We start from the raw sequence: 13,867 nt of genomic DNA, 5'->3' as shown, positions 1-13,867 counted from the left end.
AATGTTTCTACGCATTGTCTAAATTTGGGCTTGGAAAGGCCTTTAGCTTAATAGAAATATGAACAGATTCTAAATTCTTGATGTACATGCTTTTTAACAATTAGTGGTTATTTAGTTCCCTCCCCTATTCCTCTATAAAGTAGAATAAACACACTTTTGGAAAATTAGGCATCTATATGAACGAAGCAGTAAGCACCCACAAAACATGACACAAACAAATAGTCTTTAACATACTGACATTTTCATATACTGTATTACTTTCTCTTTTTGCTGATCTAAATAAAATATTTTTTTTCCACCCATTAGAGAAAAATTTCACTTATAATTTTTACTTACATTTTCAATAATTACTAAAGGAAATATTGAACAAAACATAGTAATATTTCTTCTTTATTCTCAATAAAATTGCAGCATTTTAGGCATTTTAAAATCCCCTAAAAATATTCTCTCTGAAAATTCATCATCTACAGAGAGGTAGCTTCATGGCTTTGAAATGTGTCAGTGAAGTGAACTAGTGCACAATTCTCTATCCTGTGAAAGAAGTATGAAGTCTAAATATACAACGGTGGATTTTATGCAATAATCCAGAATGAAACTTTCAAGTGCAATGATGTTTTTTGATCTTCTGCTTACAAATGTGCTAATCCTGGGCATCTAACCTTGATCTCACACTTTTAGGACCTACTAGAGCAGCCCCACCCCTCCATAAGATCAAGACATGCCAGAAGGGCACGATCAGAAGGGAATTTCATTATCAACACTAGAAAGTCTTTTCAGACGACTTCCTGAGCAATACCATCATATGTTTCCTTTTAAATCCCTCACTCTTAAAACCAAAGATCAAATCCTAAAAGAAGAGAGTGGTAGGCAGATTTATGAGGGCTGCTCTGAAAGTAATGCCTCCTATTTTATGATGTTGGCCCACGAAGTCAGAGACGGATGTTGGTGGTATGGCAGTAGAGGCTGAACCTTTCCACCAAAATTCCATTACAGTTTGTTGCCGTGTGACAGATGGCAGCAGAAAGGCACTCTGACAGAATGGCATCTGACATGGAAGTGTATATGAAGCAAAGGGGTCCCAATGAATTCCTCCATGCAGAAAGAATGGTGCCCACTGACATTCACTGTCACTTACTGAATGTTTATGGAGACAAAACAGTGGATGTAAGTGAGAACAGTGAGGTGGTAGGTGGTGCGTTTCAGCAGTGGTGATAGCAACAGTAGGTCATCTCCACTGGTGATGTGTATGAGCATGGCATGCAGGCTATTGCTCATTACTGGCAAAAACATATAGCTAATGGTGGTGATACGCTGAAAAGAAGCATTTTAAAGCTGAGAATTTGCTGTACTAGTGGTATTGTGTTGTTTGTTTCTGTTGTACACAGAAATAAACAGGAGGTATTACTTTCAAAGAGACCTACGTAGATCAAAAAGCCTTTGGACCCTCTCAAGTATTGCCCTGCATGCATTCAACAGAGAAAGCTACCACATAAATTCTTATAAACATAAATAGCTAGAGTTTGACAGTGCATTTTATTTATTGCAAAACTGTTAATCAAAAGGGCACTGGCTGGTCCTGAGCCAACATTAAGCTCAACTTTACAATGTACTCAACTGACTACTTAAGAGAGAAATAAGCCTAATCTAATTTTTATTTTGGTTTTTTTTTTCCTCTCCAAAAAAGGAAAAGTGCATTTTCTTAGTAGAAACAATGCTGAGTCACAGAGCCCGTGCCAAAAACCATTCTGAATTGGAGCTTCCAATTATGTTTAAGTATGGTTTCAAATGCTCAGCTTTACAGACCCTGGTTTTAAATTTTATGAAACCTATTATTTGCGGTCTGAGCAGAGGTGAGGTCAATTTGACCAAACGCTTGCTGGGGACAGAAATACTGGCAGGGACGAAGGCTGGAGACCACTAGAATCACAAGTAGAAGGCGCAAAGCAGTTTCCACTTCTAAAGCAATGTGGGTGTATGACTTGTATCTAGAATTATCCGTTCTGCTTTCATAGGCATCTTTCCAACTTCTGAGACGAACCTGCAGATCGGCTCACCAAAGTAACAGTAAGAAAGAAGATGAAGATTCAACTCAGTGTTGAGAGTACTTCAACAGAAAGCAAGAAAACATAGTCTAAATCCTTGCACTAACCACCTGGCTTCTGGGACATGTTGGTCAGTATCTATGTTTCTGTATTTACTCTTTGAAACGTTGGTTTGCATCAGCATCAGCAGCTAAGAATACATTCAAAAATCAACATTGACTAGCAGTACATCACGTTCAAATGGATTCTATACTGTTGATGCATAGTCCTCTCAAAAAATAAGGGTGCCATAACTTACAATGACTTCCAGCTTTCCTTGGACATCATGAGACTTGATAACCCAGTTGACCGATTTTTTACACTTGAGGATAAGTACGACATTTCTGTCAAGTTTGGCGCCTGGTAGAGATGGTTTAATGTCAACGATTATATCCACCTGGAAAGCACTGTGTGTGGAAAATAGAGAGAAAGTAAGACCAGAGTGCCAGAAATTTCCAGCTATCAACCTTCTTCCAATCCATCATGTTTCCACTGTCTGGCCAGCTGATTAAAATGCTGGAGGTTATCCCAGACAACACAACATGTGCAAAACAGATTGTTATTCCATATATTCTTCAATGATTTTGCATAGCAATAGATACACGTATTTTCTAGACAATTTTTTGTTTGTTTCTTTGTTTACAAGAAGTGTGCTACTCATTTCAGCTATTTTTTTGAGCACGTTAGTTACACGACAAGCAGTTTGCTTTACACTCTTTGCTTATTTCACTGCAACTGTGCCTAAATATAGCTGTTTCAGTTTCCTCTGGGTATAACTGTACTAAAGTTCAAAATAGTATCTTAAAAAAGCAAATAGACAAGCAAGTTAAACAATACCAAAAAACACACAAATACTATATCAGGCAACGTCTCTGTCTATGCAGTTAAATAGTGGAAATTACTTTGCTTAGGACCGTGTATGTGTTGAGGAATTAAGCTGTCCTATTTAGTTTCCAATACTTCTGGATATATACTTTAAAAAGACAAGAAAACAGATGTACAGTCTACTGATCGCTGGAAAATAGATGAACACTATCCAGATTTTCAAGACTTCAGTACAGTAAGTAGAGCAACTACATTTCATCATGCAAAATATTAATTCAACATAAAAACCTTTACTTCCAGATCATCTTACAGGAACATATGTATAAGAATGTACTCATCTCCAAATATCAACTAATACTCTGCATTGAGATTTCGTATCTTGGGATCTTTTGTTTATCTCATGTAGCTTTACACACATTCAACTCAGCTTCTGTTTGCTTCTGGGCAGACAAAGATAGCTGTGGAACTAATTATGAAGCAAGCAGAAATTTAACAAACTCATTGTCTTTTTTAATACTGTAATATTTAAATATTTTCCACTGTTATCATCTAAAAAAACAAATTCCTATCATGCACTCTCTGCCAATGCCAAATGCCCAGAGGAACAGAAACAGGGCCCTCATCATCATGTAACACCGTACGGGACTTATGGTTATGTTCCTGCAAACCAACGGCATGATTCAAGATGGGGCTGCTATCCACTGCCACACACAGGCAAACCATTTGGACCTCACTACTTGCCTCCCATCACCTCAATGCTTACTTACTCTGCCAAGATTGCTAGGCAAGAGAGTATTTTCAGGCTCTGGATTCAGCATCACGCAGTAAGATAATTAATCTTCTTGCAAAGACCCCTCCCCTTCCACCTCTGTCTCCCTGTGTGATTTCCTGATTAGGGATGGGAAATGTAATGCACAAGGAGAGAAGTGGACAATGCTGGAAAGCCAGAGTCTGCAGAAAGCAAATGGCATTTTAATTCTACCTCATCTCTGATGAAATCGTGCTTTTCTTCTTGCAAAACGAAGTTTCATGGCAGATTTCTGTTCTAGCAACAAAACTGAGCATTTATGAAGAGCTTTTTCAGGTGTGATTATCTGAAGTAAACACCATTCATATGTTCCCACTAATATCCAAGAAAAACAGGTAAAGGATGAATGCTTTGACCGTCTTACCTCCCAGCTTACAGTACTTTTGACAACTTAGATAACTCTAATAACACATATGAGATTTTCCCTAACATATGTAATTTTTCCCACATATGTAATTTTCCCTAACAACTATTTATAAGCCTTTTAAAATTTAGTGGACTGTTGTCAACCCTTTTTCTTACAGATTATCAAACTATGCCTTAACCTCAACCAGAAACATTACAGAAAATATTGCAATGATTCTGCAGAACTGTGGCACACTTACCATGGACCACAGATCACCTGTGACCTCTAGATCGTTGTTTGGGAATCAGTGCCCTTGATTTGCTGTTAGTCATCAATACCTATGACAGCTCAAGATTACTTTTAATTCCTCTCTCACCTCCCCATTCAGCGGGCTTATCTTAATTCCTGTCAGATTCTGTCCTTATTTGTACTTCTTCGTTCATTTCATTGGAAAATATCAATTGATTGAGCAAGATTTCTGTCTAGAGAAGGAGGGCAGAGTAAAATCCATAAAAACTGCGCATTACGGCCTTGTCTAGAAAAATCCTGGAATTATGAAGCAGAATCTCTACATGATGAAGAACTAGTTTCTACTTAAGGTAAAGTACTGAAGTCCAAGCTCTTCCTGTAATGATGAAATGACTAAAATGGCTACCTTCATTTAAATTCCAATATAGAAGTGAAATATCTAGCTGTGATTTCAGATTTGATACCTTACCTATATGGATTGGAATTTGGAGTGATTAGCTCAATGATGTGAACTTCCCTTTCTTGGACCAAGTTAGACATTAGGCAACCCTCTGCTCTTTTTGGTTGTAGGTATCCCGCAAGGTAATTTAAAGAGAGAAAATTCTTTTCTATGTTGCATGTGGGAGGAAAAACTTGATCTGAAAAAAAAAAAAAGAAAATAAAGCATAATTAGCTTTATGCATAGATATCAATTTACATTCATATTTGCACAGCATCTACTTCAATGCAACACTGTATTTTATGATGTAGATCTCCAGCACAAGAGGTGCATCTATTACCCATCTTAAGTAGTTAGGAGAAATCATCATAATGTTGAAAGGAAGATCACTGTTGCAAAAATACAGCATTCCTCTGATGTAAAATACATACTTCATACTTCTAAACTACAGGTTTAAATATTTAATGAACTCCCTTCCTTCCCCAAAAGAAACCATGAAAACAATACTGAAGGAAAGTATGTGAACATTTTTCAAAATGAATAACATATTTAATTTGCTTCTCTCATATTTCTTTTGAAATTAACTCAGATAAAACTTCTGTGTTAACTCCTCCCTTTAGAATTTTTTTTTAATATTAAAAACTTGCCATATTTAAAAGACCAATTTCCATATTCAGTATACTTTCCTACATTTTGTGTAGTCAGAATCAGCTTTGTCTAGAAATATCACAGTTCTCTTGCGCATGGAAAATTGAACATATCAAGAAAAAGATGAAATAAATGGTTGATATAATATTCATAGCTGAAGTGAGGAAATCCTGGAGTAGATAATCTCTCTTTCGGTTTTAACTGGCTAGCTGATCACGCGCATTAATTATTGTACAAAATTAAACAAAAACATAGTCACTTGGTATGAAGTCTTCATGCACAGCCTAGATTGCTGCACTCCAAGAAGCAGCACTTATAAATACTTTATTTCTGGGATAGCTTTACATATGAATTACCATAATACACAGAAGGACTAAGTATTGTGATCAAGACATAGTCTAATAAGAACAGAATTCCAAACTGTTGCCACTTTGATCTTTGCTTTACAAAGAAGGCTTTCCTATTAAGGTCAACAGCAAGCACAACAGAAAAAAATTAAAATGAACATAGCGCATTATGCATGTAAAGCTGTGGACGAACTCCTAGAAACTGAGTGGAGGCCACTGTTTGCATTTGCTTCCTAAATCTGAGCTGAAATGTCATCCCTGAAGTGCATTTGCATGTGGTACACAACTTTTCAGAGCTCAGGAACTCCTGTGACCCCAGCTGCAGTGGAAACAATTAGGAGAATTTCTTCTCCTGATCTTACACAAAGCAGTCTTTGAATATTAACCCTGTTGCCTTTTGTACAGAACCTGTCAAAGCTGCATGAGGCAGTAACTCTTCATACCGTGCAAGCAAAGCACTCCTCCAACATCTGGTGCATGCCCTGCCAGATTAGCCTTGAACGCAGCTGCACTCCTGCCAACTCCTCCCACAATAGCACAGAATGGAAAGTGATCCCAAATGATCTATACTGAGCCTGAACTTACATATACATACATACTCACACACAGAGAATATGTATTTGCTTCTCAGTTGCTGTGCTACAACACAGTTAAACCCATAAAACATTAGCCTCCAAGCAGCGCGTGGGTAATCACCACATGTGCTATCACTGGCCACAGCAAAGTGCTCGCCTCCTGCTCCTGACCCTTCCCTGCAGTGTCAGCACAGCTCAGGGAACCACTGCTCTTGTCGCCACCAGCACTGAGACTCCCCAGTCTGGGCCCCTGCTCCTCACACACCTTTCTTCTGTGCTCATTTTAACTCTGTCAGTAGATGCTTGATATACACATTTACTTCCCCCCATCTTAACCAAAATGCATTTACTCTTGTCAACCAGTTACCAAAATTTGGGCTGTAAGAGAAAAGGAGATTCATTTCTTCTTTCTTTGGTCACCACACTTTTTTTTCCTTCTTTTTCTTTCTTTTGGGGCTGTTTACTTACTTTAAAAGGATGCTTCAGGTATCTGCAATTAAACTGATTAAAACAGTCCCCACAAGCCCATCTAGAAGCCCTAGGCCTCCCTAATCTCCCCAGACACCAAGGTGAGGCTCCTCTGGAACAGCTCCAGGCAAGCTGTAGGCCCGCAGCTGGGAAGCCCCATTCACTACATGTGTGCAGCCCTGCCTGTGCCCCCAGCTGCAGGCTGCTCCCAGGAACAGCGCTGCACACTGGGAGCTGGAGTTCCTGTGGGCAACACCTCCATTTTAGAGAGGACAGATAGCGTCTACTCTCTTCTATACACATTAGGTGTCACCCACAGGTTCTTGGCTAAACTGGATAAAACTTGAATACCCAGCTTTAACTCATGAGATTTTTGTGCAAATGAGAGCTGTTAATCAGGTGTCACGCTCCAAGACATACACTCTTCGCAGCAGCAGCTTAATCAGCAATAAAAATCCCATCCAAGCAAAGCTTGCCTTTCAAAACTCTAAGCTAGGGATGAGCAGGGTGTCTGGGATTTTCCTCCACCACTCCAATGCAGGACTTTTTCAGGAGCATTTTACAGTTCACGAGCCCTTACCACTACAGAGATCAGCGCATCAACTATAAAGTGGCACCATATTAAGAAAAAGGAAAGCAGCTCCAGTCTTTGCAGGGAAGGTGGAAGCTCCTAGCAGCACCCACAGTGAAACGGTGAGCTGTAGCAATGGCAGGACAAAGCACAGCACAGAACACAAACCTACAGTGCTAAACCCAGCAAATCTGCATGCACAAGTGAGTACAGGGCACCAACTCAGCAACAGGACTGAAGCTCCAGCTTCCACCAGGACAGGAGCACAGTGTTAGTTTGTAAACAGATTGTACATGGAGTCTTTTTCAGACCTGTTATTGTCATGGTTGACTCTTTCTTTGTTAAAATATGTGTTGAAAATAAGCTCCCCTCCAGGCTAGCACACCTGCCCTGGATTTAGATTTGTGATACCAGATGCATTAGGTAACATTTAGCTAATTAACTGATAAGTCTTCCTGACCTGTATAGTTATATCTTATTGAGGCACCAGGAACTAAGTTGACTTCTTTTCTACAGAAAAATCTACTCTAACATCACTTTTACTGTGAGCAATCCAGCCTTCTTAGATCTGATAGTAATTATCAATTCTATTGCTTTTTCACCTCTTTCATCACAAAAACCCAGTTGACCATGACACTTTGTGGGCCTCCTGGCTCAAAACCCTCATCCTGGTCTGTTTAAGTTTCCAGTGTGCTTATCACCCCCACAGACCTGGATCAGCCACACTCAGGCTCTTGATGGATGGAATCAATAAGATTCAGGTGTGCCTGGCCCCAACCCAGTTTTGACAGGCTTCCACACTCAGCTGCCTTTCACTCATAGCTTCAAAACTGATTTCAGAGACTCATGGCATCAGAAGCAGTTTTATTCTATGAAAGATCATCCTCTTTCAGATTTTTTTTTCCTCCAGCTTGAATATTCTTTTCCTTGTATTCAGCTGGAGCACCAACTTCTAAAATGTTACATCTTCCAACTTCAGATTTTTCTAACTTGAATAAAGATGAAATGGCAGTACTCATTAAATTATTTACATTACAATCTGTTTCAGCTGTGTAGTGATGAATGACTTCATGCAGTCTCTTACAAATTACGAGTAACACTAGCTGTGAATTCACAGACTAGCAACTGAGGGTACCTGGCTTTGCAGTGTGATTTTTGTAGGAAAAGCATGAGCTGTCTATCAGCATACACTGTGGTTTGTGGAATTCAGTGATTCTATTGTTCACTCTGCAGAGGAGCAGATCAGGTCCATGTCCCACGTGCTTTTCATAGAACTTCTTGCATGACTGCTACAGTTCAAGAACTGACCCTCTCCCTATCTAGGAACACACATGCATGATCTCTCCACTTCCCCCCTACCCCTTTAATTCTTCTGCCAAGAATTAAAGTCTAAATCAAATATGGTTACAGTTGAGCTAGTTTGTAGGAGCCTTCTCAGAAACTTATGTTGATTGCTTGCCAAATTCCATTTTGTGTACTTAACTCCTAATTAAACTGTGTTTAAATACATTCTAAACATGATGCAAAGCTCTCATATTTAGCTGTTTAGTTTGACTGGAGATGTGAAAATCAACAAACAATTTTATCTGTTTTTTGACATATCTAATTAAATGCTTATCTCTGTAACACCTAATAAATGTATTTCTGAATGATCTTCTGGCATTAAAATACAATACTGGTGCCAAGCAGAACAAAAATCATACAGGGGAATTCTGTACAATTTTGGCAGGTTTTGGATAAAACCAACACAGCCATGCTCTGATCTGGGGGGACAAGCCTCATGCTTCAGGAAATCTAATGATCATATACAGGTGGTGAGGAATAGGCGTTTTTGCCACAGAAAACATTGGGTTTGGTTCTTTTTTTTTTTGGTAGCCAACTAGTTCCACTTTGCAGGAGTTCCTCTAGAAATATTGCTAAGTGTTACTAAGTTAAACAGTCTGCTGGTACTAGTCAATGCTGAGTCCCCCAGTACCTTTTGGATGTTGTTAAAATGCTCTTCTGATTTCTAATATTTCAAAACAGCTGGATCTCTAGCTGCAATTCAAAGAACAGCTCCAATTCACTTTTACCGGCCTTTATTCTCACTGTTTTTGGTTTAGCCTAGACTTGATTGACATCTTCAAAGAACTAAAGGAACACTGAAACAGGCCATTAAGTAATGAACACTGAAATCTTATGACATCCCATGCATGCAAATAAAGCAAATTTCACCCCCCCCCCTCCCCACATCACCTTGCACTATAAGGGAAAGTTGCTTTTGCTGACAAATTCCTTTTGCTATCTATATATGTTCCAGAAAACAAATTTGAATAAAGTAGTTTATAAAACTCTCCGGAACTGACAGCCTTATTCCAAGATCACAGTGAAGAGCAGAGCTGTGGCTGTTGTATTATCCATGGCTTAAGAACAGCTCAGGTACAACTCTCTTGCAGAAGATACCCTTAGCATGGTAATGTAAGCGTGAGTCAGAAGGTACTGCACAGACTCATATTTTTATATTTTTCTGATAACATCCAGCTGCACAGCTACAGCCAAAGCCCCACTCTAAAATGGGTTGTGAAATCCCTCAGGCATTGGAGTACTTTCCCAGCTCCCTTTAGCCCAGCTCACAGGGATAGGAAATCTTGTTCCTCAGGGAAAAAAAAAACCACAAAGACATCAGATCAGACTGAGGTGACTTATCTTCATGAGAAAGACAATAATTCTTTGCTCAAAGTAGTCTGGATCCGTATACAAGGGAATAAGAAAAATAAAAGACAACTCAAGTATTTCTAGAAATAGCCCCTTTCCTCAGGTTCTCCACTTCAGTCTTGCACCCAAACAATCACCAGGAGTAGTATATTCCTTTTAAAAATGTGAATATTTGATTCTTGTAAGATTGTGGCCAATGATCTTGTACCTTCATCTATAAGGATAAAATTATGGCACCAAAATCCATTAAAAGCTGACTAAACCTGAGGTCTGATCTTTAGATTTTCTTTTATTACTTTGCCTCATCCCTTTTATATCCTATCTCTCCGGAAAATAAGAGGTTTGTTTAATGATCAAAATAAAAAAAACCAATGAAATACTACTACAATGAAATTTATTCTCAAGACTGAGAACTTCCAATTGTTCTGTTGAGTTTTGTTTGCCTGTTTTATTTTTTTTTTATTTTTATTTTTTTTACCTTCTCCAACTTTAATATAGATGTTTCTTGATATTTTGAGTTCGGTGAAAGATGTCACTGCTCCATATTCCTTCTGGGCCCACTGTAACAGATGTTCATTTCTCTCAGGAAAATTCTTTTCTTCCATTTCTGCTGACAAAGAGAAATTTCCCTTCTCGAACCAAACAATGGAACCTGAAGACACCTAATGAATATAAAAACATAATTTTAATGTGGTACATTTATCCATTCAGACAGGCAGCCTGTTTAAGCAACACTATCTGGCACACCCAAATGCACATTTACAGCTTACTTCCAACTTCATGACCAAATTTCATGCACTTCAACATATGCATAATGATTCATTTGCAGAGATTATTTATTTTAATGTCGCTGTTTTAAACAGCACAGTGTTCCCAACCTATCAGCTCAGCTAGAGTGCACATGGCAGCTGAATTAAAGGGCCTCTGAACTACTCTCAGAAGCAGTATAATAATGCTGCACGTCGGCTGAATATGAGGAGAAGGGGAGGGCTGGAAGACAACTGGGAAATGGGAGGGGGTTAGAACAACAGAGTCCAGGTAAGTGAAGGGAGAGAAGTATGTGAAGCTCAATAAACCTGAGAACTTCTGAAGTAACTTCCAAATCAGAAAGAACATGAGTTTAAGCTCAGTGGAAAGACCAATGGAGAGGCACAGTAAGAAAAGAGACAGGCGACGGAAATATTCACTGTTGCTTTACTTAGAGTAAGAAAAGAAATGCTTTGATCTAGCACATAAAGCAGATGACTGGCACCTTTAGAAAAATAATTATAAATAGGTTGTATTGACTTAGGTCTTGACCACAAAAACTAAAACAGTGCTTAAAATTGTCAGAATATAGAGTATATGAGGTCTTGCACCTGAGCACAAGTCAGACAGAAGCCCAGAGGTAGAAAATATCCCAATATTAATACATATTGCTGCAGCATCAAGGCTTTCTAGTAAACTTGACTTTGTCAAAAAAGTGTATTACTACCTTGAATCCAAACCTAACAGTGTTGATCAAAAGAGTGAAAAACACACTGCAACAGTTTCCAACCCCTTCTGAGTATTATTTACATGCTATAGCAGGATAATGGTCATAAGTATCCCTCTAGCCTTTTAAAAAATTTATCAATGGCAGTTATTTAAACAGATTACCTGAAGTCAGGCTCCAGTTAGATAAAATTAACTAACAGCAACCAACCATTATCTTCCCTGTATCTATCGTTCACTTCGCAGCATTATTTTGCAATTTTCTATATCAGCTTGTTTAGCACATACAAGTATTTGTCTAAGTAGACATATAAATAATGCCCTTTGGCATGAGGAAAGAATTTCAAAAGTTCTTCCCCATGCTTCCAGCTATTACATAGGCATTTATTATTCACATATCACACTCTGCTCAAGAGAAGACATTTTTCCCCACCAGAATAGCGTTCAAAGTTTAAACTAATATTTGCTTCAATTCTGAATGATCTTCCCTATTTGTTTTTCATATGACCATCAGAACACATTTCCTTTAAATTAGTCTTTATTTTGTGTAACACAGAATATACCATACTTCCCAAATAAGAAAGTAGACTTTATCGTATGAGAAAATCTAGGATTTTCTAGGAAATTTTCCTACAATAGTAAGAAAAGATAGCAACACACTTAGCTTTCAAAAGTAGCACTTAGCAAATAGTTTTCACTTCATAATTCCATTACTTAGAAACAGTTACACCATGAATTGGTTTTCATGGAGCATGTCTATAATGCTCCTAACACTTGATTTCATAGTGTGCCCAGTCCTACAAGACAAAGACCACACTGTCAGCACAAGACAGGTCATGCAGAGACAGCCTACACAGCACCACTTAACTATGCTGTCTTTTCTATCCAAACGCATGGGACATCTATGTAGAGTCCTGGCCAAAAAAAGAAAATTCCCCTGTGCATAAAAATTGCTGGATTTAAGGATTTCATCAGTTATTATTTTACAGGTATATTGGATAGATACTGGCATTCCACTGTCAGGAACCAAAATTCCTTAACTGTCTCAAAATATTCCTACAGTGCATCTGAGAATGACAGCAATTTATTTTCATTTACACTATTTCATAATGGCCCTGGTATTTTCCATGGTCAGAGTCAGAAAAAAGAATTATCAGCATAACCTCTTCAGACATTTGAGGAAAATTCGAGAGGAAAATATTCATACTTCTAATATATTGCCTAAATAAATGCACTGGCTTGCAATAATGCATTTTCACTGTGTCTTCTACTTAGGATTTGAAATATTTAAGTGTCGGTTAACAACAGGCTTCTTCCTCAAATCTCTTGGTTTTCCATTTATTACTAATTAAAACTTGCAAACATTCGGCATAATTCTTGGGCAAGACAAATGTTTTCCTGCAGGACAGATCCTATCAATGAACCCCCAGATTTCTGAGTCTTACTAGGGAGAAACTGAGAGACAAAAAGCAGAATCACCAAGAAATCTGGCACAAACATTCTCAACTAATGATCACAGAGTAAACACCTTTATATAGACATGAAGCTTATCATCATTCATTTTTTAATCACATACCAAAGTCTGTTAGAAATAGTGGTTTCACTATTACGTTTTTAAAAGAAGTGCAGAGTTCTGCTGTTCCTGCCAATGTTAGAATTTTTACTACATGGACCTAAGGCAAGGTTAAGTGGGCCAAGCACGTTATTTTTTCTGGAAAGAATTCAACAAGCTCTTCCAAAAAAGGCGACCATCACTGTTTCAACACCTGCCTCGAACATTAACTGCTTACTCTTCAGAACAAACCAAAAGCAGCCCTCTTGGAAGTGCTTTGGGCATGGCAGCCAGCGTATTCAAACCAAAGAATGCTTTACATGCTTAGAAATATGTCAACAATTTTCACATGAGCACTCATTACCCAGCCTAATGGGTGATTAAGAAACTGCTTCCATGTTCACTCTTATCTCCCGACTTCATCTCCTTCAGTGGTTACTTTTAGAGGTTGTGGAGTGGAAAAAGTGCCCCAGCTCTATTTTTTCCTGTTGTTGTGTGGGCATTAAAGATGACTGCACCAGAAACATCCTCTGTTGCTGAGGTCATCTACATGCCTTGCCACATTTCCGAGGCTAAATGAAGAACTTCCAAGTCTGATATTGAAAATCAGTTCACAGGCCCAAAAGACAACGTCCACAGACGGCAGCATTCCTCAGCAAGGAATGCAGCTCAAAAGGCTGCAGTCAGGGAAAATGATGATCAAGCGCAGCATCTTGCAATTTGCTACCAAAATCTGAGCTTTCTATCAAGCAATAAAACATATCTATGAATCTACCTTGATTACACATACT

The 13,867-nt window shown here is 38.5% G+C and overlaps 1 protein-coding gene across 2 annotated transcripts in view; it reads right to left on the bottom strand.

The window, feature by feature from the left end:
* Nucleotides 1-13,867, bottom strand: part of TGFBR3 (transforming growth factor beta receptor 3) — a 117,773-nt gene that overhangs the window by 26,988 nt on the left and 76,918 nt on the right. For both annotated transcript variants that reach the window (XM_021404089.1, XM_021404088.1), the window contains exons 5-7: nucleotides 10,530-10,713; nucleotides 4,779-4,947; nucleotides 2,341-2,488 (exon numbers count right to left, since the gene is read on the bottom strand). In XM_021404089.1, the coding sequence (XP_021259764.1) occupies nucleotides 2,341-2,488; nucleotides 4,779-4,947; nucleotides 10,530-10,713 (501 nt within the window). The remainder of the gene's footprint in view (nucleotides 1-2,340; nucleotides 2,489-4,778; nucleotides 4,948-10,529; nucleotides 10,714-13,867) is intronic.

This window comes from Numida meleagris, chromosome 7, assembly GCF_002078875.1.
Source record: "Numida meleagris isolate 19003 breed g44 Domestic line chromosome 7, NumMel1.0, whole genome shotgun sequence".
NCBI lineage: Eukaryota > Metazoa > Chordata > Aves > Galliformes > Numididae > Numida > Numida meleagris.
The sequence above is the reverse complement of the archived record's forward strand: the minus strand, read 5'-3'. Positions and strand labels throughout refer to the sequence as shown.